At 38.2% G+C, this 21,513-nt stretch overlaps 1 protein-coding gene across 18 annotated transcripts in view; it reads left to right on the top strand.

Moving 5' to 3' along the window:
- SGIP1 (SH3GL interacting endocytic adaptor 1) overlaps positions 1–21,513 on the top strand; it is a 137,686-nt gene that overhangs the window by 38,499 nt on the left and 77,674 nt on the right. For 10 of the 18 annotated variants that reach the window (XM_060773693.2, XM_060773691.2, XM_060773690.2 and 7 more), the window contains exons 2-5: positions 7,131–7,194; positions 13,445–13,469; positions 18,071–18,148; positions 19,604–19,660. In XM_060773693.2, coding sequence (XP_060629676.2) covers positions 7,131–7,194; positions 13,445–13,469; positions 18,071–18,148; positions 19,604–19,660 — 224 coding nt within the window. The remainder of the gene's footprint in view (positions 1–7,130; positions 7,195–13,444; positions 13,470–18,070; positions 18,149–19,603; positions 19,661–21,513) is intronic. The other 8 variants (XM_060773696.2, XM_060773694.2, XM_060773692.2 and 5 more) reach the window with 1 other exon arrangement.

Raw genomic sequence — 21,513 nt, 5'->3', positions numbered from 1 at the left:
CACAGACGTGTTTAAAATAAAAAGTAACTGATTGAGAGAGAAAGAAGAATGCTCTGGGGGAAAATAATGTAATAATGAAAACATTCTTAGTGCAGGCCTGTGTGTTTTATGCTGTATTAGCATGTCACTTCAGATATCTCACAATTAGCTATACGGAATTATGCTGAATCACTGTCCTCATTATCGTGGAGTAGGTGGCAGCACAAAAATATTTCCTTGGTGAAGTCCAGTTTTCTATAGTAAGTTTGTCAAGCGATGTTCGCAATCTCTATGCCTGGATATATACTGTCTACTTTCACATTGAATGCTTCACACAGGAATAATTAATTCGTATTATGTCTCCTAAGGATAGTAAGCTTCCATCCAAGTAATTTATTACTGTAATGTGGAATTATGTAGGAGCTTCAGGAATAGCCTCTTGAGCTTTGGATGAAGGTTTTTTTGGTATACAATTATGTATGGGTTTTTTTGGGCAGGGGCGTCATTGCACAGAATGCCATAGGAAGAGACAAAGCTGTAATGATGCTCTTTTTTATTATCAATTCATAAATACAGCTAATAAAAGTATAGGAATCTAGGTGGGAAATGCATCACTAAGCTCTTCAGTAGCATACAGAAATATACCACTATGAGATCTGAAACCATACTGATATATGGAATGCAATTTCACGCATCCTCTTATTAATATCTCAGTTCTCTAAATAACTGTTTGATTGCAGCACAGAAGTTACAAATAATTAGTTGTTTTTAATTATTTTCTAGGTTACAAAGATGTAATTAAGTACTTTATGATATGGCGCTTGGAATAGATTTTGGGGCATAAGACAACACAAGGAAATGTTGTGTGAATAAAACTCCACTTGTAGAACATCTGGAAGGAACCAGAATCTTTTTTTAAAAAGGTTAAACATGATTTAGGGAAAAAATGTTCATCTTCCATTCTTAGAGTTCCTGTTTTTTTTTCCACATAATTTAGGTGGTCAAAATCCTGACAACATCTTATATGAGCTAATATTGTAGTCTGCAACATCTCGCCTTAATGAACCATTAATTTAACATTCATGACATAGGAATCATTGTGTTGAAGGTCTCACAGGATGAAGAGCAAATGCTTGATCTAAAGTAGGATATCAAACTCATTTCCACCAAGGGTCACATCAGCCTTATGGTTGCCTCAAAGGGGCAGTTTGTAATTGTAAGGCTGTACAGTATAAATGTAACTATGTTGCCCTGGCATTGAAAGCCTTGTAGACCACGTAAAATGATGTGGCAGGCCAGATTTGGCACATGGGCTTAGTGTTTGACATGTATGATCGAAAGATACTTGATTGTGTCATTTGTCTTGTTGTGTTTATTTATTGGCTTATTTATTAGGACTCCTCTATCTCTTTTTCAGTGGCAAAGGATTTCATTGAAAAAGAAAGTGGGAGATCAGGAGTGGACATCCCACAGTGAAAGCTTGTAGAATGAGTAGGGCCAGAGTAGAGAATAAATCCTAATTCTCATTTTGCTTTGTCCAGCTGCAGTGATCATTCGGTTGATGGTCTAATCTTTTACTGTCCTTTATCATCAAATTCGCCACTGTTTTATGACAACTAGGAACTGGTTGCAGCTGGTTTTCTCACTCTGGCAATGATAACTTGTTAGGCCTTCTAGTATACGGCAAAATCATGTTTATTTTTCCTTACCCAAAAGAGCATTTTGCTAATCTACAATAAGTCTTTTGATAGCTGATTTGGCTGATAACAAATGAAATATACAAGCATTGTCATCTCTTATCTGGAATGTCAAAATAATTCTAAATTCTAAATTTTCTACATGGGTGGCTGAGATAGTGACACCTTTGCTGTCTAGTGAGTGAATGTACACAAGCTTTGTTTCATTCACAACATTATTTGAAAATATTGTGTACAATTAATTTCAAGCAATGTGTTCACTACAGCCAGCCTTCTACATTTGCTGGGGTTAGGACACGGGAACCCAGTGAAAGTAAAAAAACAAACAAACATGAATGGGTAAATTGCTATTTTTTAAATCTAGGAATTTCAGAGTTTTCCAGCATGACCCATTGGTCAATCTCTTCTGGAAGTTGACAATAAAATTTCATGAGAGGATCTAAAGATTCCTAGAAATGGGTTGTTGTAGGTTTTTCCGGGCTATGTGGCCATGTTCTGGAGGCAATTTTTCTCCTGACGTTTCGCCTGCATCTATGGCAAGCATCCTCAGAGGTAGTGAGGTCTGTTGGAAGTAGGAAAAATTGGTTTATATATCTGTCGAATGACATGGGTGAGACAAAGGACTTTTGTCTGCTGGGGCTACCTGTGAATGTTTCAGCTGATCACCTTGATTAGCATTCAATGGCTTGGAAGTGCCCGGGGGGAATCTTTTGTTGAGAGTGATTTTATGTGCCTGTTTGTTTCCCCTCTGTTGTTTTGCTGTTGTAATTTTTGAGTTTTTTAATACTGGTAGCCAGATTTTGTTCATTTTAATGGTTTCTTCCTTTCTGTTGAAATTGTCCACATGCTTGTGGATTTCAATGGCTTCTCTGTGTAGTCTGACATGGTGGTTGTGAGAGTGGTCCAGCACTTCTGTGTTCTCAAATAATATGCTGTGTCCAGGTTGGTTCATCAGGTGCTCTGCTAAGGCTGATTTCTCTGGTTGGAGTAGTTTGCAGTGCGTTTCATGTTCCTTGATGCGTGTCTGGGTGCTGTGTTTGGTGGTCCCTATGTAGACTTGTCCACAGCTGCATGGTACACGGTTGACTCCTGCAGAGGTGAGAGGATCCCTCTTGTCCTTTGCTGAACGTAGCATTTGTTGGATTTTCTTGGTGGGTCTGTAAGTGGTTTGTATGTTGTGTTTCCTCATCAGTTTCCCTATGCGGTCAGTGGTTCCCTTGATGTATGGCAAGAACACTTTTCCTCTGGGTGGATCTTCATCTTTACTCCCGTGGCTTGTTCTCGGTTTTGCAGCTCTTCTGATGTCTGAGGTGGAGTATCCATTGGCCTGTAGAGCCCAGTTTAGGTGGTTCAGTTCATCTTGGAGGAGGTGGGGTTCGCAGATTCTTTTTGCACCGTCTGCCAAGGCTTTAATTGTGCTTCTTTTTTGACTTGGATGATGGTTGGAGTTTTTATGTAGATATCTATCCGTGTGTGGGGATTTTCTGTAAACGGTGTGACCCAATTGTTGATCTGGTTTGCGGATGACTAGGACATCTAGAAAAGGCAGTCTACCTCTGCTTGCGATAGATGCAGGCGAAATGTCAGGAGAAAAATTGCCTCCAGAACATGGCCACATAGCCCGGAAAAACCTACAACAACCCAGTGATTCCGGCCATGAAAGCCTTCCACAATACATTCCTAGAAATGTCCAGTTGTTCTAGCATGATCAGAGGAAGTTGACTTTAAAATCTCATTGATCTAGAGATTCCTAGTGAATATTTTAAATAAAACTTGTAAATAATCAAACCCAAAAAGTCAAAACTGCAAATGTAGAGGGATGATTGTAATTGGAATTTCATGTTTAGACTTGGATCCTCATCTCCAAGTTATCTCATTGGAATAGCTGTATACGTCAATGCAAATATAGCTATTCTAAAATCTGAAGAAATCCAAAATATTTTTGGTTTTAAGAATTTTGAATACCGGATACTTGGCCTGTCTCATTGTTGACTTTATTAGTGATATTTTGTGTATGCATATATAGGGCACTGTTTTATGTAGGCACTGTAGAACTACTTTATAGTTAATTATTTTTGTACTTTTTTTACTGTCAAGTGAAGCAGCTGCTCTATGCTTCAGGTTGTTATGCATTACTGGCTTACCTTCAGTGTCTCAATTCCCAAAGGTGATCATTCTCTTATAGTTAAATGTCACTTCCTATTTGCAGGGCAATAGCTTATACATACTTTCTCTTTGGGTGTATTGCAGACGCAACTGTATCTAGAGATTGATTCTTCAGCATTTTCGTAGTATTGCAGGCATTTTCAAAGATAATTTCTTTACTAAAAAAGGGTCCTGTGTTTCACAGCATTAAAGTATCTATAACAAATCCATTGTTGAAAACTGATGGAAAAAAAACCCAGTTGTTCTGCTTGGAAACCAGTTTGAAGATGCTTGAGGTGTGTTTTAAAAAATAGCCAGGTTTTGGTCTGTCTGAAATAATGTTATTTTTATCCTCTTAAGCTACCAACTCCAGATCAAAAGGTCAGAACCTTGGAAAAAATGGCAACACTTGATATTATTATTATTATTATTATTATTATTATTATTATTATTTACAGTATTTATACCCTGCCCTTCTCACCCCAAGGGGACTCAAGAGCAGCTTTACAAAACACACATATGGCAAATATTTAATGCTGATAATACAATAACAAGGACAGACAACATAACAGAGATAAAAGCAGTTTTCCCCAAGTTATTTCTGGCATCTTGGAGGCTGTGCTTTACTATGACCACGGGGGGGGGGGGGGGGTGAGGTTTCCTCGAGTCAGTGTCCTTAAGGGTGCCTTTATTACCTCCCTGCAAAAAGCAGTACCTATTTTATCTACTTGCATTTCTGCTTTTGACCTGCTAAGTGGGCAAGTGACCTGGGGCCAATGGCGGGTGCTCAACCCTGACCTGGACTTGAACAATTGACCTTGGTGTGCTTGTATAATATTTCCAGGGCACCAAGAGAGAAGTATGGTGTTCCTGCATGTTTCTGAAGGAAAGTGAACATACTGGTTGATACCATTCTAACTTTTAATCACTAGTGTTTTCTCTGGAGAATGTTAGTACTTTAAAGTACCACTTTAGTCCCCTCTTGCAGACATATCAGATTGCAGTATTCCTGGCTAGTGATCATGGTGGAGGAGGGTTAATGAAAGTTAATGGTACTTGTAGTCCAACACCAAGAGGATTTTGAGATGAATACCATTCTTCACTTCATAGATTTACCTCCAAAATGAGACATACTTAGTTGTTAAACCAGACTATTCACTCCATGCTCTGTTGTTCTCTAAGAAGAAATAGTGTCTTCCTGCTGTAAGGTTAAGAGTCCCCATTTATGTCTGATTAGTAGAAGTATATGAAAGACAGATGCCATGCCATTAGGCATCAGGTATGAATTTGGCATGGGATTATATTGTATGCTGAGCCTGAAATACAGTGAAAAAATAGTTTACATGCAAAATGCTGCTTCAAGCTTTATATTCCCAATATGTGTGTATTTTAGCCATTTCATCTATGAATGTAATGTGTGAATGTGACAGTCTTGTGTTTACATAAACTTCTATTGCATATTAGGGAGCCAAGACTGCTCTTTGCTGACTGCCAAGATAACGTACCAAAGCAGACCTAGATTTGTTATGTGGCAATAAGTGAATAGTGCAGACTGAGATAGGAAGGACTGCTCAAGGTGTGCGTTTCATTTTTAGCTTTTGCAATAGAGTAGTCTAATAGTCTGACTAAGCATCCTTTTTATAAATAGTGCTTATGACATCAGATTATTACTTGGCTATGGTATGAGTTGTGCTGATGATAACTTTTTCCCCACAGGATGTTAGAGCTGCACAGGCTGAGTAGAGATAGGAGCTGAAAATGTGGGTGTATTTTTGCAGCAGTTGATTAGTTTGGCTTCCAGGGATGAAATAAACAGATATAGCTTTAGCAACAGTCTTGCACTCAGAGAAGTATAGCACAAGATATTCTCTTCTGACATTTTTGTAATATATACAACTTCACAAGTCTTCTTTAGTAATGGTTTATCTGCTGAAAATGATGTAGGTAGATGTGATCAAGTGTATATTTGTAATACATAGATATTATTATTAATAATAATAACCTATTGTGTGAGAAGGGATGGCAGTACAGTGAGAGGGAAATTAATTCAAATAAATGTATGATAGAGGAACTAGATGTCCAAACTACCTTTCGTTTGAATGTTTTGTTGTTTAACCATCACAGATTTGTAAAATATTCTTGTTAGAGTTGACACTATATAGGCTGTTTCTGCAAAGGACCTTGCATCCAATTGCAAGGTCTTGTGGGCTCTTTCAACTCTTATGTTTCTGTGATTCTATTTTGAGATGCAGCCCACCTATCAATAATTTAATTTATTTTCCTTTGCAAGAGAAAAGGGCTTTAAAAAAAACTAATTAACAGGCAAAAGGAGTCTGTGTTTGCATACATCTCCCAATTTGTGGCTATTCTTCAGATTCCTAGTTATGTCTCAGGAGATTTGTGTGAGATGTAGTGCAAGGTAGCAGGTTCAACTCTGTTGAGAAGCTAGAAAATATACAATACTTTAAAATCAACATATTAATATATATTGTTAAATAATAATCCCCCCTTTTACTTCTCCAGAAGCTGCACAATATATTAAACCTTCTACAGCAGGGTTCCTCAAACTAAGGCCCAGGGGCCGGATACGGCCCTCCAAGGTCATTTACGTGGCCCTCGCTCAGGGTCAACCTAAATCTGAAATGACCTGAAAGCACACAACAACAACAACAATCATATCTCATCAGCCAAAAGCAGGCCAACACTTCTCATTGAAATACTAATAAGTTTATATTTGTTAAAATTGTTCTGCATTTTAATTACTGTATTGTTTTTAAATGTTTTTGCACTACAAATAAGATATGTGCAGTGTGCATAGAAATTCATTCATGTTTTTTTCAAATTATAATCCGGCCCTCCAACAGTTTGAGAGACTGTGACCTGGTTTAAAAAAATTGAGGACCCCTGTTCTAGAGCATATGATCTATTTTATGTGATTTCATGCTTTAACCTTGCTTATCATTTGGGGTGGGGGGAACCCTAATAGGTGTAAATAGTTGCAAATAAGAGCAATCATGTAAGGATGCACATAGGTTTATGTTTTGGAGATTTAAACTTTCTAAATGACTGACAGAACTACTAAAATGCTTTTCTTAAAAAAGCCTTAAATAGTATGTATTTCTCATCTAACAAAACATTTACTTTTAATTTTCTACTCCGATGTATTTTTGTCACTTAGAATGGTGTCCTAATTTTATATATATGTGAAAATGAAGCTGTCTTCTAGATCAGTTTTTTAAAACTAGGTTATGATGGATTTTTAAAATCACCATATTTATCCAAATGTGTGTTCCTCTTTTGTCTCTACAGGACTGAAAAAACGTACAAGGAAGGCCTTTGGGATACGGAAGAAAGAAAAGGACAATGATTCCACGTAAGTTTATAGAGAAACAGGAGAAGGGAGTCACTCCTGAAGAACAGATATAACAGTACACATTGAAAGTACTCTTTGACATGTACAGTGAAAAAATCAGCAGAGAAACAGTAGTTAAGGGAGGTAATTTTAGAACTTCATAGTGTTTTGGAGTGAGGGAAGTCCTTTAGGTAGCAGATAGTATACTGTATATGGCTTTATTTTTAAAGCACACAGTCTTAACTCTGCCATATTATTTACCAGATTCAAAGTGGCTTAACATAAAAGCATCAGCATATAATTTAAAATATATAAATATGCAACCAATAAAACCGGATTAAATATAAACAGTATTAAAAATTCCCAGTTAAAAACCATTAAAACCTATTCAAAGTTGAAAACCACAGCAACCCCTAAATTGAACTTTAAAACCGTCATCTTTAAAAACCCATCTGAATAAAAAGGTTTTAACCCGTTACCAGAAGGACAGCAAGGAGGGGGCATTCTGGCTTCCTTGGGCAGGGAGCTCCAAAGTCGGGGAGCAGCCACTGAGAAGAAAGACCCTCTCTCGTTCCTACCAACTGGGCTTGAGATGGAGGTGGGACCAAGAGAAGGGCCTCTCCTGAAGATCTCAGGGCCCGGACAGGGTAGTACAAGGTGATGCAGTCAGTCAGCAAAATAGCCTGGACTTGAGCTGTCTAAGACTTTAAAGGTCATAATCAGCACTTTGAATTGTGACCGGAAACAAGACTGGCAGCCAGTGGAGCTGCTGCAACAGGGGGGTTGTCCAGGGGCAAAATAGTACAGTCACGGTGTTGCAGCCAGAGCTCCTCTAGTTTTGATGGCCAAGAAATAAAATGACAAGCAGTATGACCATGGGGAGTGGAGCAGTCCAAAGTGATGCCTACAATGACCCATCCCAGTCTCCAAACTCATTGGTGAAGTGTTTTGGGATTTACCGTACAGCTGAAAACACTTTGAACACATTCAAAGCACTTTAGCTGACTTAAAACAGGAGTTCCCTATTTTTGGAAAAAGCACAGGTTAGAGATGAATTGTAGACTGGGTTGGAATGATTATAGGACAATGCTGTGTGATTGAAGCAATTCCATTCATGGTTGGGGAAGATGCAGCTCTTGTTATGTACCTCGTGTGATAATGTCCTGAGATTTTGAAGGCGGCTGAGATCATACTCTCCAACATTTCAGAGATGAAAACACATACAGCTAAGAGACAGCTAAGGAATAGTCAAAGTTGGAAGCAGTGGAAAAAATAGGACAACATAGGATTAATCACGACTATGTCAAATTAGGAAAGTTAGAAAGTATGCTGTAAAATACTGAACAGTATTAGTTTGCAGAACCACAATTAGACTTATGCCCACAGCCTTTTCTATTTTAATATGAGCCAGTTTGAATAGTCCCCAGAGAGGGGGGGGGGAGAAAATTTGCCCACGAAGCCACTGAGGTTGCCCACCTCTGTTCTAAAATCAAAATGGTTTTGACTCTGTACTTTTTGTATTGCCCCTACCCTGCAAATTTATTTATTTATTTCATGCATTTCTACCCCGCCCTTCTCCCCCCGAAGGGGGACTGAGGGCAGGTTACACAAACACCATATGATGCTATCAACTTGTAAAACAGTCCAAAATACATTAAAAACATTAAGAATAATTAAAAACACATTATACAATTCATTAAACAGTAAATTAAGCCAGTTAAAACCAAATCCATGTCTGGGCAGATTCAATGTCACAGATATCCCAAGTCTTCTTTCCAACTGCCGCTGTCCACTAATCAAATGCCTGGTCCCAAAGCCATGTCTTCAGTTGTCTTCTAAAGGAGAGAAGGGAGGTGGCAAACCTGATGTCCCTGGGGGGAGAGTTCCACAGATGGGGGGCCATTGCTGAGAAGGCCCTGTCTCTTGACCCCACCAACCGCGTTTGCAATAGTGGTGGGATCGAGAACAGAGCCTCTCCTGAAGATCTTAAACTTTGTGATGGTTTGTAACAGGAGATGCGTTCAGACAGGTAATCTGGGCCAGAACCATTTAGGGCTTTAAACGTTAAAATCAGCACTTTGAATTGTGCTTGAAAGCTGATTGGCAGCCAGTGGAGCTGGCGTAACAGAGGAGTTGTATGCTCCCTGTATGCCGCTTTGAATGTGGTACCTCTCTCCTCTGAAACTTAGTACTTCTCTGAAAGACAGGGGGCTGAAACAAGCTGCTCAAGCTATTTATGGGATTAAAGCCTATAGAAAATCTCATTTGAACTGCAGCCTATGTGACAGTGAACAGTAGGTGGAGGCCAGCTCTTAGAGGAAGCAAGCATCCCCGTGCTTTTGTGTCTGCAGAGAATTGTCTTGGCTTTTCAGCTATAGGTACTTTGGTGTCAAGGTGATTGTTCCATTGCGGTGGTTTAGAACATAATGGGATTGGTGAATAGCTTTTAATGTTAAGCCGTTTTGTGACATGCAATGTTTAGAATTTGTGCATGAAGTGCGTGTTCCTTTTCTCCTCGCAGCTTCGTGTCTTCTGTTTTGTTTATTGATTTCTTTCTGTACTGATGCAACGGTTTTCTCTCTCTCTTTCTGAGAACCTTAAATAGAAAATAGCATGGGAAGTCATACTGGTACATCTACGCTGCAATAATCATTGTGGTTTGACCCCACTTGAACTGCAGTGGCTCAATGCTATGAAATCCTAGGATTTGTAGTTTAGTGAGGCACCAGCACTCTTTGACAGAGAAGACTAAAGGCTCTGTAAAGCTACAACTTCCATGACTACATAGTCATTGAGCCATGACAGTTCAGATGGGATCAAACTGCATTGATTCCACAGTGTAGATTAGGTGTGGGCAAACTTGGGCCTTCCAGGTGTTTTGGACTTCAACTCCCACCATTCCTAACAGCCTCAGGCCCCTTAAGCGGCTGAGGGGGAAAAGGAAGGGGCCTGAGGCTGTTAGGAATGGTGGGAGTTGAAGTCCAAAACACCCGGAAGGCCCAAGTCTGCCCATGCTTGGTGTAGATGCACCCTAAAATATTAAGCGATTCAGGCATCCTGATGCACCTTCATTCCCAAAGCAAAAATCTTTGGTGGCCTGGGGAAAAAAATAGCAAACAGGATTATTTGGAAGTAAGGTTTTGTAGCCTAAGAAATGTCTTCATTGCGTCTTCAATGTACAAGAGATGGAAACGCATTGCCTCACCTTAAAGGCATCTATACCTCAGTTCACTGCAGACTTAGCTTGGGAATGGGTTGCCTAGCAACAGGATCCAGGCGGCTGCAGCAGCCATCCTTGAAATCCACTTAATCTGACAGAGATGCTGCATTTTTTGCCGGAAGTTCTTCCATAGCTCAATCCCCCCCCCCCCCCCCGGTAAAACATGTGACGTGTTAAAGGAAACAGTTCCTCTGAAAAAAGCAAAGTACCTTTCCCTCACTTCTAAATCAAAGTAGCCCCTGAACATACGGATTTAGGAAGGATGGCTTCATAGAAGAGTTGAACCTGGGCCGTTCTCAAATTAGAAACTAAGGCCCCATCTACACTGCCATATAATGCAGTTTCAGAACGCAGTTTAACTGGATTATGTGACTCTATACTGCCACATAATGCAGTTGACTGCATTCTAAAACTGCATTATGTGGTCAATTTAGATCAGTGGTTCCCAATCTTTTTTTGACCAGGGACCACTTGACCAAGGACCACTTTGACCAGGGACCACTTTCCAACATTAGTACCAAAAGGGTTACGAATCAAGTTTTGGTCAAATTTAGATCACAACCGCTGAGGATGCCTGCCATAGATGCAGGTGAAACCATCAGAAGAGCATGCTTCTGGAACATGGCCCAAAAATGTTAGATTTGATTTGGTTATTTGGGGTGTTGATTCATTGGATAAACCACATCAGCTCCAGTTTCTGATACCGAACATAAGCCATCCAGTAGTTGCCATCTGCTTGTCCACAGAAAACCATATTTAATAAATTAGAGCAGATGTGGTCATAGTAATCTTTCATGGGTTGTCAGCCTCTCTCCTCTCAACATCCCCATTGCCTTGGCACTATAAGAGGGTTTCGCGAGACCAGTCGCTCTTGTTGTCATGTGGTGTAGCAATGGTGAGGCTGCGGACCATATTTTCGTTCTTGCAGACCACTGATGGTCCATGGACCACAGATTGGGAACCACTGGTTTAGATGGAGCCTAAGTCCCCATCTACAATGCCATATAATGCAGTTTGAAGTGCATTATATGGGAACCCTTCCACACAGCCATATAACCCAGAATATCAAGGCAGATAATCCACAATATCTGCTTTGAACTGTATTATCTGAGTCCACATTGTCATATCATCCAGTTCAATGTTGATTTTATACAGCTGTGTGGAACGAGCTTTAGATGTTTGTTTACCAACAACCACCACAGAAACAATTAATTATGCAAGTTTCCCTCTACACTACAGGATTCACAAAACAATAATGCTTCTTATGTTGGCAGAAAAATGATCAAAAGTTGTCTTATACATTTTCCTCTTAGATAATTAATGAAATAACTAATTTCCTACAATGTGTCAAGCCAAATGTCCAGCATAATCTTTAATAATTCAAAGTACACTTGTTATGGGCACTCTGGGGGCATTAATGGAACAGCTTTAAAGATAGCATACCAAAGAATACTGTAAAAATATGTAATGGTGAATCCAAAATACGTCAAGTGATGTACTTTGTGCTACTTTCCTCTTTAGGAGTGCTGGGTTGTTTTGTTTTGTATGTTTACCATTTTGGCAGTGTTGCTCTATATATACACTTGTGAATATGGAGATTTATAAACTAAACCATTTTTTTCAGTAAGTCAGTGAGAACTTTTTGGATCACTTGGTATTGAGGAACTGTGTTGGGATTTTGAGTTTCAGCTCTGTTTTACTACAGTAGCTATTCAGATATTAATTTATGGCACACTCCACTAGTAGGTCAAAACAATTTTCATTGTGCTCTCACTCACAAATAGTAATGTGGAAATACAGTATGATCCCTTTATCCACGGCAGATGTGTTACCGTGGAAACAGGTAACCATGGGTAATACCTTTACTTATCATGTCAGAAGCGAATTGGAGTCGCTTTTGGTGTGAGGCAAAGGCACTCCATAGAGTTTTTGTGTGTGTGTCAGGAGTGAGTTGAGAAACTGCAAGTCACTTCTGTTGTGAGAAACTTGACCGACTGCAAGGACATTGCCCAGGGGATGCCCGGATGCATTACCATCTTGTGGGAGTCTTCTCTCGTGTCTCCCCATGGAAAGCTAGGGCTGACCGATGGGAATCATGCTGCATTCCACAGGAATTGTGTAATCCCAAAAATTCAAAATCTCATGAGACTGGGAGGGCTGGGGCTTGGTAAATAAATATTCCACATGTTCACAAAATCTGTCCCTTAAAATAATAACAAACATGGAAATACGAATTTTGCATTTAGTATCCTTTTCCTGTTTTGTGTATTGTGCAAGAAAGAGGGATATCTCTCATTCACAAGCTCACATAAGCTGCTACTTTGCAAGTCCTGGCTGTACTGCAAAACAGATGATGATTTTAACTAATAAAAAACAAAGATGCATTTTACAATTAGAGGCCTTTCTCCAGTTGGTGAATTCTGCATAGGAGGGGTTTTTCTCATTGAAAAGCCAGAAAGCTACATTTTGCATTTTGATTTCATATTTGCAAACAGATAGATGAAAGTTTTCAAACAGTATGGAATTGCCCAATCAAGATGGGAACTTCCTATCAGTACCTGAAAGGAGCTTTTGACTTGTGCCATATTGGTTGTTGTTGTTGTTGTTGTTGTTGTTGAAGCAAACGGGGTGAAAGAGGACATTTCTAGCTTTTCAGCCAGAGCTCCTCTCATTCTGATGACCAGACATGAAATAACTAGCACTATAGCTATAGGGAAGTTAAGCAGGTACACTACCTTCCCCACGCATCACCCGATATCATAGTCCCCAAACCCACTGCTGTAGTACTTTTGCATTCCTCATTTTTGGAAATGATTACAGATAAGCTGCAGATTGATTTGGAATGAATATGGAATGCTGTTAAGCACTAAGCAATTCCATTTGTGGTTGAAGAGGCTGCAAATAATGCTATGAGCATTGCGTGATAATGTCTGTAGTCGCTAATCAGTTTGCTGTGTCTCCCAACCATATAAACCGTGAAGGAAAATGTTTTTGAAAGGAATGTAGGTTGTTTGATCTATAATGGTAATAGTATTTTTTACTTTGTTACAGAGGATCACCAGACAGGGATGGAACTGTGAGTATTTAAAGGACTTTCTTTATTAGAATTGTTTTAAAATTAGATGTGTCTAATGGAAATTGCTTCCCCAACTTGTGATTTATCATAAGCAATTTAACCCTTTCTATTTCTATTTCTGTGTTAACATATCAGTTTCTAATATTGTCCAGTGTTCAATATTTGCTTAAATTCATTCTGACCCTTTTTTCTCAGACAATATTTTTCTCTCTGTATGTGTCACTCACCTTTTGATTAAAAAAAACCCCAATCAGTGAAATATTTTTGTGTAATATATCAGAGATAAATTAATAATTATGAGAGTGAACAAATACTAATCACATATGTGAATGGTTTGCAAACATTGACTATTGCACTTAATATTTGTAAAACAGAAAAACATTGGATATAATATGACAATATTGAATAACCTATAGAAAATAGAAATACAAGAAGGGTTGCTCTTGAATTAACTGTTGCTTTTATGTATGGTTTTAGGTTTTGAGCCTGCTAGAACTGGACTAGCAGGAAACACCTCGTCAGCTATTAGACTTTAAGTTTGCAATGAAGAATGTTGGGCTCAGATATGGATTTTTTTGGTTTTACATTTATTCTGACTTTAAAACTCTTAGTTAAATTTATCTTGTGAAGAAGCTAAGGGAAATTGGAGTAGTTTATTAGTGTTCTTCAATGGATATTCACCAATGAATGGAGACACTGGAAGTCATACAGTATGTCATTTTTGTCCTAAAATTACAAGAATTTGGAGTGCTAAGGGCCTTTCCAGATGATCTTTTTTGCATAGTAAATAAGCAGCAGTTGCACTGGCTGATTTAGGTAACTTCCTTTGAGAAAATACATCAGTGTTCAGGCACTGCATTTTCCCAGCATGTCTTTTTTCACCAAAGAAACCATGCTTACGCCTCCTAACGTCCTTCTTGCTGTTTGGAAAGTTCAATCTAGAATGTATTGTTTGAGTGCTACAGTCTTTCAGAAAACCTGTGGCAACTTTAGCAAAGAGCATTTCTTTCTGTGATCCTCTTTGCTGACCTTAAGTAAATTCTTTTACAAATATTTGGGCAACTGCTTGGAATTAAATACTCCCTCCATATAATTCCAGTGTTGGTACATTGGGTACAGGGATTCCCAAACTAAGGCTCCCATCCTAAACTTGAAGGCATACAACAACAATCCTTATTAATGTTACTATATCATCAGTCAAAAGCAGGCACACACTTCCCATCAATGGTCTACTGCATTTTCCCTTTCTTAAAACACTATATCATTGTCTCTCCATCACAAAAACATTTTTTTCTTAAGACAGGATACCATTTTCACTCCATCATGCATCTACCCCAAATCATGTTTAAAGAGCTGAATACTTGTTCTCTGCATAGCAAAACTGTACATTTTCCCACATGTTCTCCAGTTCTTTTTATGGGGGTAGAATTTCTCAATACAAGTGTTCAATTAGGGTTCAATATACAGTCCTAATATAAACTCACTATGATGCTGGAAAGTTTTATCTTCTGGAAAGGCCCTGATATATGTGGTTAAAACCCTTTTTGAAAAAAACAAAAACAACAGAAACCTTCTGACCCAAGATCCTTAATCCTCAATCCTAAACAAATTTGCTTGCAAGTAAGCATAATTCGTTTTAAATAACTGGATTTTAAGTAGGTTTGCTTAGCACTGCAGCTTTAGAGTGCAAAAAAAAACACCGCATTCACAGATCCTTTTGCATCCCCATTGTGTTCTGTCAAGCACTTTTAATTTACTTTGTTTGACAATTTGGTCAAGGCTCTGTTCAGCAGTGAAAAGAGAAGCAAAGACCTGTAGACTTGATTCACTTTCCAGGCCTCATCTATATTACATATTTGAAGACTTGCAGTTAGTTGGAACATGAGGAAAGAAATACCACACAGAAGCCCTGAGTAAACAGGTTATGTCCTCTTCTGTGCACTTTCCTTAATGCAGAGTTTCATCTGCCACCAGAAAACAGAAAGCACAGAATGTTAATCTGTGGAAAAGTCCATAATTTTGAGTACATTTTTCTACAATGGATAGTTTGCTGCATTCTGATGTAGATATGGTAGTTTGGCAAAAGTGTCATTTTAAGACTCTTAGACATTCATATTTGACAAAGCTATATATAAGACGTCAGAGAACTATTAGTAAATCTTTTTTACCATAAGTACTCAAAGGAATGAGGATATTTGGGAGGAGTCAGAGCACTAGGGAACAGTGACCTGAACAATTTCCATTTAGTGAATTTTGGTTAAAATAGCAGAGGAGAAATATCACATTGTTCAAGTACCAGTATATTCTGTATTTCAGACTGCTGCTGGAAACCAATTTTAAAAATAAAGTTACTAACTGGCAAGTAAAGAATGCTTTTAAATGTAGATTGGACTAATTACTCTAAGATTCATTGAATATTGGCTGGAATTAATCACTTTTAAACTCAAGTTTTCATCATGTGGACTAGATCTATTTGAGGACTTCAACCAAGGGAGAAAACACATTAATAGATACTTTTGTGAAACTGTTGTTACCATTAGGAAGAATTTCTGATCGCTCAATCAAAATTTATTAATTCTAGTTTCAGCCTATTCACTCTAAAACTTTCCTTTAGGGAAATGAAGAGTATTTTTGACAATTATTTTTAAATGGTATTATGCTCAATATTTTTAGTGGGAAAACTTTCTCACCGTTTCTATTTATCAAAATAAATCAGAACTATTTCAATAAATTTTTCCTTGATTTGGACTCTCTGGCTACTAGCAACCATAGGGTGTGGAGCAACCTCTGTTGGAGAAATAGCAAGGGCTAGAGGATCCAACTCTGCCGGCACATCTCTGTAATAGTAATCAGAATCCCATCCATCATAGATGTTTTTAATGGCAATGGCAACAATGAAACCATGGCTGGATTTACACTGCCATATAATGCAATTTCAAAATGAAGATTAACTGCATCGAACTGGATAATATGGCAGTGTAGACTCATATATAATCCAGTTCAATGCTGTTAATCTGCATTCTGAAACTGCACTTTATGGCAGTGTAGATCCAGCCCATGAGCTCCTATGAAAGATTCCCCATATCACATCTACCATAGTTTGGGCCACGGTGCCTTGATATTCAGCAAAGCAGGCAGGGAAGGAATGTAGTTCTACTGTCTTCTTGTTTCATCTGTTTTGTAATATTCAAGGCAATCTGGCAGCGTGTTCTTTTGCTATGTCTCTCTGGAGAACTCAAAATGTTAAGTGCAGCCAATTGGGAGTGTGCCAGGCATAAAACTTCTCCATAACTTTATTTTATCGTGTTATCCATGATTGATACAGAGCTTTAGCTGCAGTAGTTCATTAACACTAACACTACCATGATGTGTTTGCTATTGCGAATGAGTATTCCTGATTCTTTTTGTTATCCCTTCATACTGTTAAGGCCTGATTACCTTGATCTCCAAGATTGTCCTTTAGTATTCAGATAATAATAGTGATAATAATAATAATAATAATAATAATAATAACTTTATTTGTACCCCACCACTACCGCCCCCCCCCCCCCGAAGGGACTCGGGGCAGCTAACATGGGGCCAAGCCCAAACAATTACTATAAGGCAAAATAAAATAAAATACATACAAACACAGATGATAACACCAAGTAAGAATGCTAAACAATAACATGGTAATACATTAAAATAGCGACAATAACATAATAAAATAGAGATGCTATGCTATAACAGAAAAATTCCACTACTTTTCTTGGAGTATTTAGACAGAAGAGAAATTGGGCACCATCCCTTTTAAAGTTATATCCCTTCCAAAGTTTGCAGATGAATATTTTAAGAAGAGGACATTCACCTGTATATACATGAGCATGGAGAACAAGAATGCATTGAGTATCATGTAGTTTTATACCAACTGTTTGGACTGTGCATTCGGAATCTCAACAACATTATTGTAAGAGAAATAAATAAGGACCAGAGCTTGTAATTGCCATGTTAAAATTGGCTATGTTATCAGTCTGCTCTTCATATTGCAGAGGGCATAGGGAATGTATATAATTTCATGTAGAAACAGAGCTGACATACAGATAAAATTATGTTGTCTGGATTCAAAGCTTATTTAATGTCGAAACATTGCTAGCCATTTTCTTGCCAAAACCAGAATAGAAACACTGAGGACCACACTATTAGGTGCACATTCAGCTGCAAAATAAATGCTGAATTTTATCACAAACTACTCGGAGCCAGTGGGAAAGGTTGGCAGATCAGCTGAAAGGGGTCTCGGCAGAATGTTAATTGTGTGAGCTGACTTCGATGGCAACGTTGTAACTTGTGAAGATCTTTTTTCTAGAATCTAAATTAAGGGAAAGCCTTTGCAATTGCTAATGTGTACCCCTGCTGCTCAACTATGACAGTGCTACTTTCTGCTGAATAGAACCCTATCATGTGCTCTACAGTAGTCTGCTGACAGCAACCTTAAATTTGGCAAGTAATCCCTTTGAAAAGTGCATTCTGAGCTTGCTTCCTCCATGTAGTTTCATGTTTTTTTTAAAGGAATCAAACCACCCAACAATTTAACCCTTTTCTATAAAAAACAAAATCCATTCCAGCCACCCAGCCCTCATCCTCATGATCCACCCTCCAATAGCAAACCAGAATGTGCACAGGAAGGAGGAAAAACAGTTTCGGTAAGGATATCCCTATTAGTTTAAAGCTTCCAGGGGGTTGGTTTGGAGCAATTGTAAGCCTAGCAGAGGTTTTTGTTGTTTTCTTATATACACATGTATGGTTAATGTTATTTCTGCGTTGCTCATTTCAGTACATTTTTCACTAAGATGATTAACTACTGCAAATATTTTCCTGTGTTTCTGATAACATCTGATTAATGTTACCACATTGTCAGCATCTTCTGGTATTCAATAGGGTTTTATTTTGTTCAGTAGTAACTGATGATAATCCAAGAAACTAGAAAAGGATCAGAATTTACCTTGCTTTGTGTACCAGGTTTGGCTTTAAAATGCTATTGTTACATTGAATACTGTATTTATAATACATATTTTGAAGTGAAATTGATAAATGCTCATTCTATACATGATACAGAAAATGTTTTAAACATGGGCTTTTTGAAATGAAATATTTGATTTGAGTATATATAAGCACTTTGAGACTTGTGTCCGATTATGAATAGGATGTTTTAATCTATATTTCTACATTATGCTTTTCTGCATGTTGTGAATGCCAAGGGAACATGATTAGATTGCCTAATAATTTTGCTTTTTTATATAAAAAATATCCTACAATTCAATGAAACCCGATTTGTATTACCCTTTGTTTCTGTTCAATGTATTTGTGATTTGTGTTTTGTTTTTTTAAATGGTACACAGGAATCTGCCTTATACCAGGTCAAACTATTAAAAGCTGTGCACTTCAGAGTAGCTTGTTTCCCTTTCCTAGGGCTTCAGGCCCCTTCCACACAACTGAATAAAATCCCACATTATCATTTTGAATATGTGGCAGTGTGGACTTAGATAACCAGTTCAAAGCAGATATTGTGGCATTTTCTGCCTTGATATTCTGGGATATAGGGCTGTGTGGAAGGGCCCTCAGTCTTTCATATCACCTTTTTCTTGCCCACGTAATTTGTCTATGTCAGGAAATGACTGACATTTTCTGCAACTAGACCCCCTGAGCAATGGTCCCACCTGCCTTTGCCATAAGCCGTAATATTTTATCCATGAAAATATAATGTAGGGCCCTTCCACACAGCCCTATATTCCAGAAAAATTAAGGCAGAAAATCCCACAATATCTGCTTTGAACTGGGTTGTTTGAGTCCACACTTAGATAATGTGGGATTTTCTGCCTTGATATTCTGGGATATAGGGCTGTGTGGAAGGGTCCATAGTACTCTCTCCCTGCAATCTTTACTCTGGCTCTTGGCTTTAGGAAACCAAAGGCAGTTATGGGCCTGGTATTTTCTTTCTTGTTATTAATCAATAGAAAGTCCTATTTGACCTTAAGTAAATTGCAAGTCATTTATATTCTGAACTGGAAACTCACAGTTTTGTTATAATTTGTCAAATGAATGAATATTTGTGTCAATTTGTTTATTTAAAGCCTTCTGTTTTTGACTATATATTACAGAAGAGATCAAATGGTGCTCCAAATGGGTTTTATTCAGAGATTGACTGGGAACGATATGTAAGTAAGAATAACAACTTGATATCCATGCTCTCCTAGAGTATTTCGTATTTTCAAGAAACCTAGTTATTTCCCGATCTCCTCTTTTAAAAAAATATTGCAGCCTCCATGGGGGCTTTGGGTGGAATACAAAATCATTAAGAAATTGCTGGAGAAATGCTTGCTGTTTCAACACTCCCTCTACAGGAAAGTTCTTCCTAATGTTCCACCTGAACATTAGGAAGAACTTCCTAACTGTGAGAGCTGTTCAGCTGTGGAACTCTCTGCCCCGGAGTGTAGTGAAGGCTCCTTCTTTGGAGGCTTTTAAAAAGAGGCTGGGGGTGCTTTGAATGCAATATTCCTGCTTCTTGGCAGAGGTTGGACTGGATGGCCCACGAGGTCTCTTCCAACTCTATGATTCTATTGGGTGAGGGATTATTTGCTTCCTTTCTAAGGCCCCATGTCCACAGCCATATAAAATCCAGATTATCTTCTTTGAACTGATTATATGGCAGTGTAGATTTATATAATCTAGTTCAAAGCAGATAATGTAGATTATCTGCTTTGATTTTCTGGATTTTATGGCAGTGTAGAAGGGGCCTAAGTTGTATGGGGCATACAGAGGTTTTGGAAAATGCGAGTAGTATTTCACTTTTCCGATTTCACTAAGAAATGACTAGAATCACTTCCAATGTCCACACCTCCTAAACCTTCAATGTTTCATGTTAAAATCTCTGTTAAAACATTCCCAAATACTCTCCCAAGTTTTCTGCACTTGCCAAATGCTGAAGAAAGACATAGAGTCTTTTCACATGATGTGTTTAATCTGTATATGTTGTGTTTACATTTACCATTACCTGATGTAAGCATTATAACACAGACAGCAAAGACACCTCTGTACAGCCAAGGAGCAGAATGTGAGCATAAGTGAGGTGGACAAAATCCACCTCATTTGTGCTCAGTGACGTTTGGGCAGGCACGCTTACACAGACAAGCAATCCTGCTTTAGAAGTCTGTCCCATCTCTATTGTGGGATATACAGTAGGCCATCCACTTCTGTAGGGGTTAAGGTGCAGGACCCCTGTGAAAGTGGGGTGGGGTGGGGGGAGAGATATATATGTTTTTTACCTGAGACAATATTTCTCTAGGAATCTCTAGGGCCTCCATCATGACTCTGTGATCAATGTTTGGCGGACATCAGCCATAGAGCCGTGCTGGAGGACCTAGAGATTCCTAAAGAGAGAAAAACTAATCAAATTGGGAATGGTTACACCTTCAAAATTTAAACTAGCAGATGTGGAGGGCTGACTCTATATTATATCTTGATGTTAATTATATTGTGTAAAACTGCCTTGGAAAAGCTGACAGTAATAAAACATTAAAAAACCAATTATGCTAATAAGGAGAGTTTCAGTCCAGACACACTGTGGTACTGAAATAGACGACGTCCAAACTAATTAGAATAAATTAAAATTTCTATAGAAGGAATTTAGCTTTGATGAATAGTGATAAATTCAATTGTATTGCTGCTTGCAATATTTATATTTAATGCCCAAGAAGTTTGATTCGACAGTATAGCAAAATGGCAATATATTTGCATATCTTTATATCTGTATTGTTTCTAGGTGAATAAATATTACGTCTGTTTTGTAATATGCCCCAGAGAAGCTGAACAACAGATGTGTGCCCTTTTTTTTACAGCAAGGATCATTCATGCACAAATTTCAGTAACCTTTTTATGATACACGTTGCTTCATTTCTCCATCCCATGCAGAGACTAGAGCAATTAACAAAACAGTTGGATGAGAAAACAGGTTCCTGGATAGATTCTTTGTTCAAATTACTCTATCCCAAGTGGGAAAATGTTGTGTGTC

The sequence above is a fragment of the Anolis sagrei genome, chromosome 4 (assembly GCF_037176765.1).
Source record: "Anolis sagrei isolate rAnoSag1 chromosome 4, rAnoSag1.mat, whole genome shotgun sequence".
Taxonomy (NCBI): domain Eukaryota; kingdom Metazoa; phylum Chordata; class Lepidosauria; order Squamata; family Dactyloidae; genus Anolis; species Anolis sagrei.
Note: the sequence above shows the minus strand (reverse complement) of the source record. Positions and strands in the feature narration are given on the sequence as shown.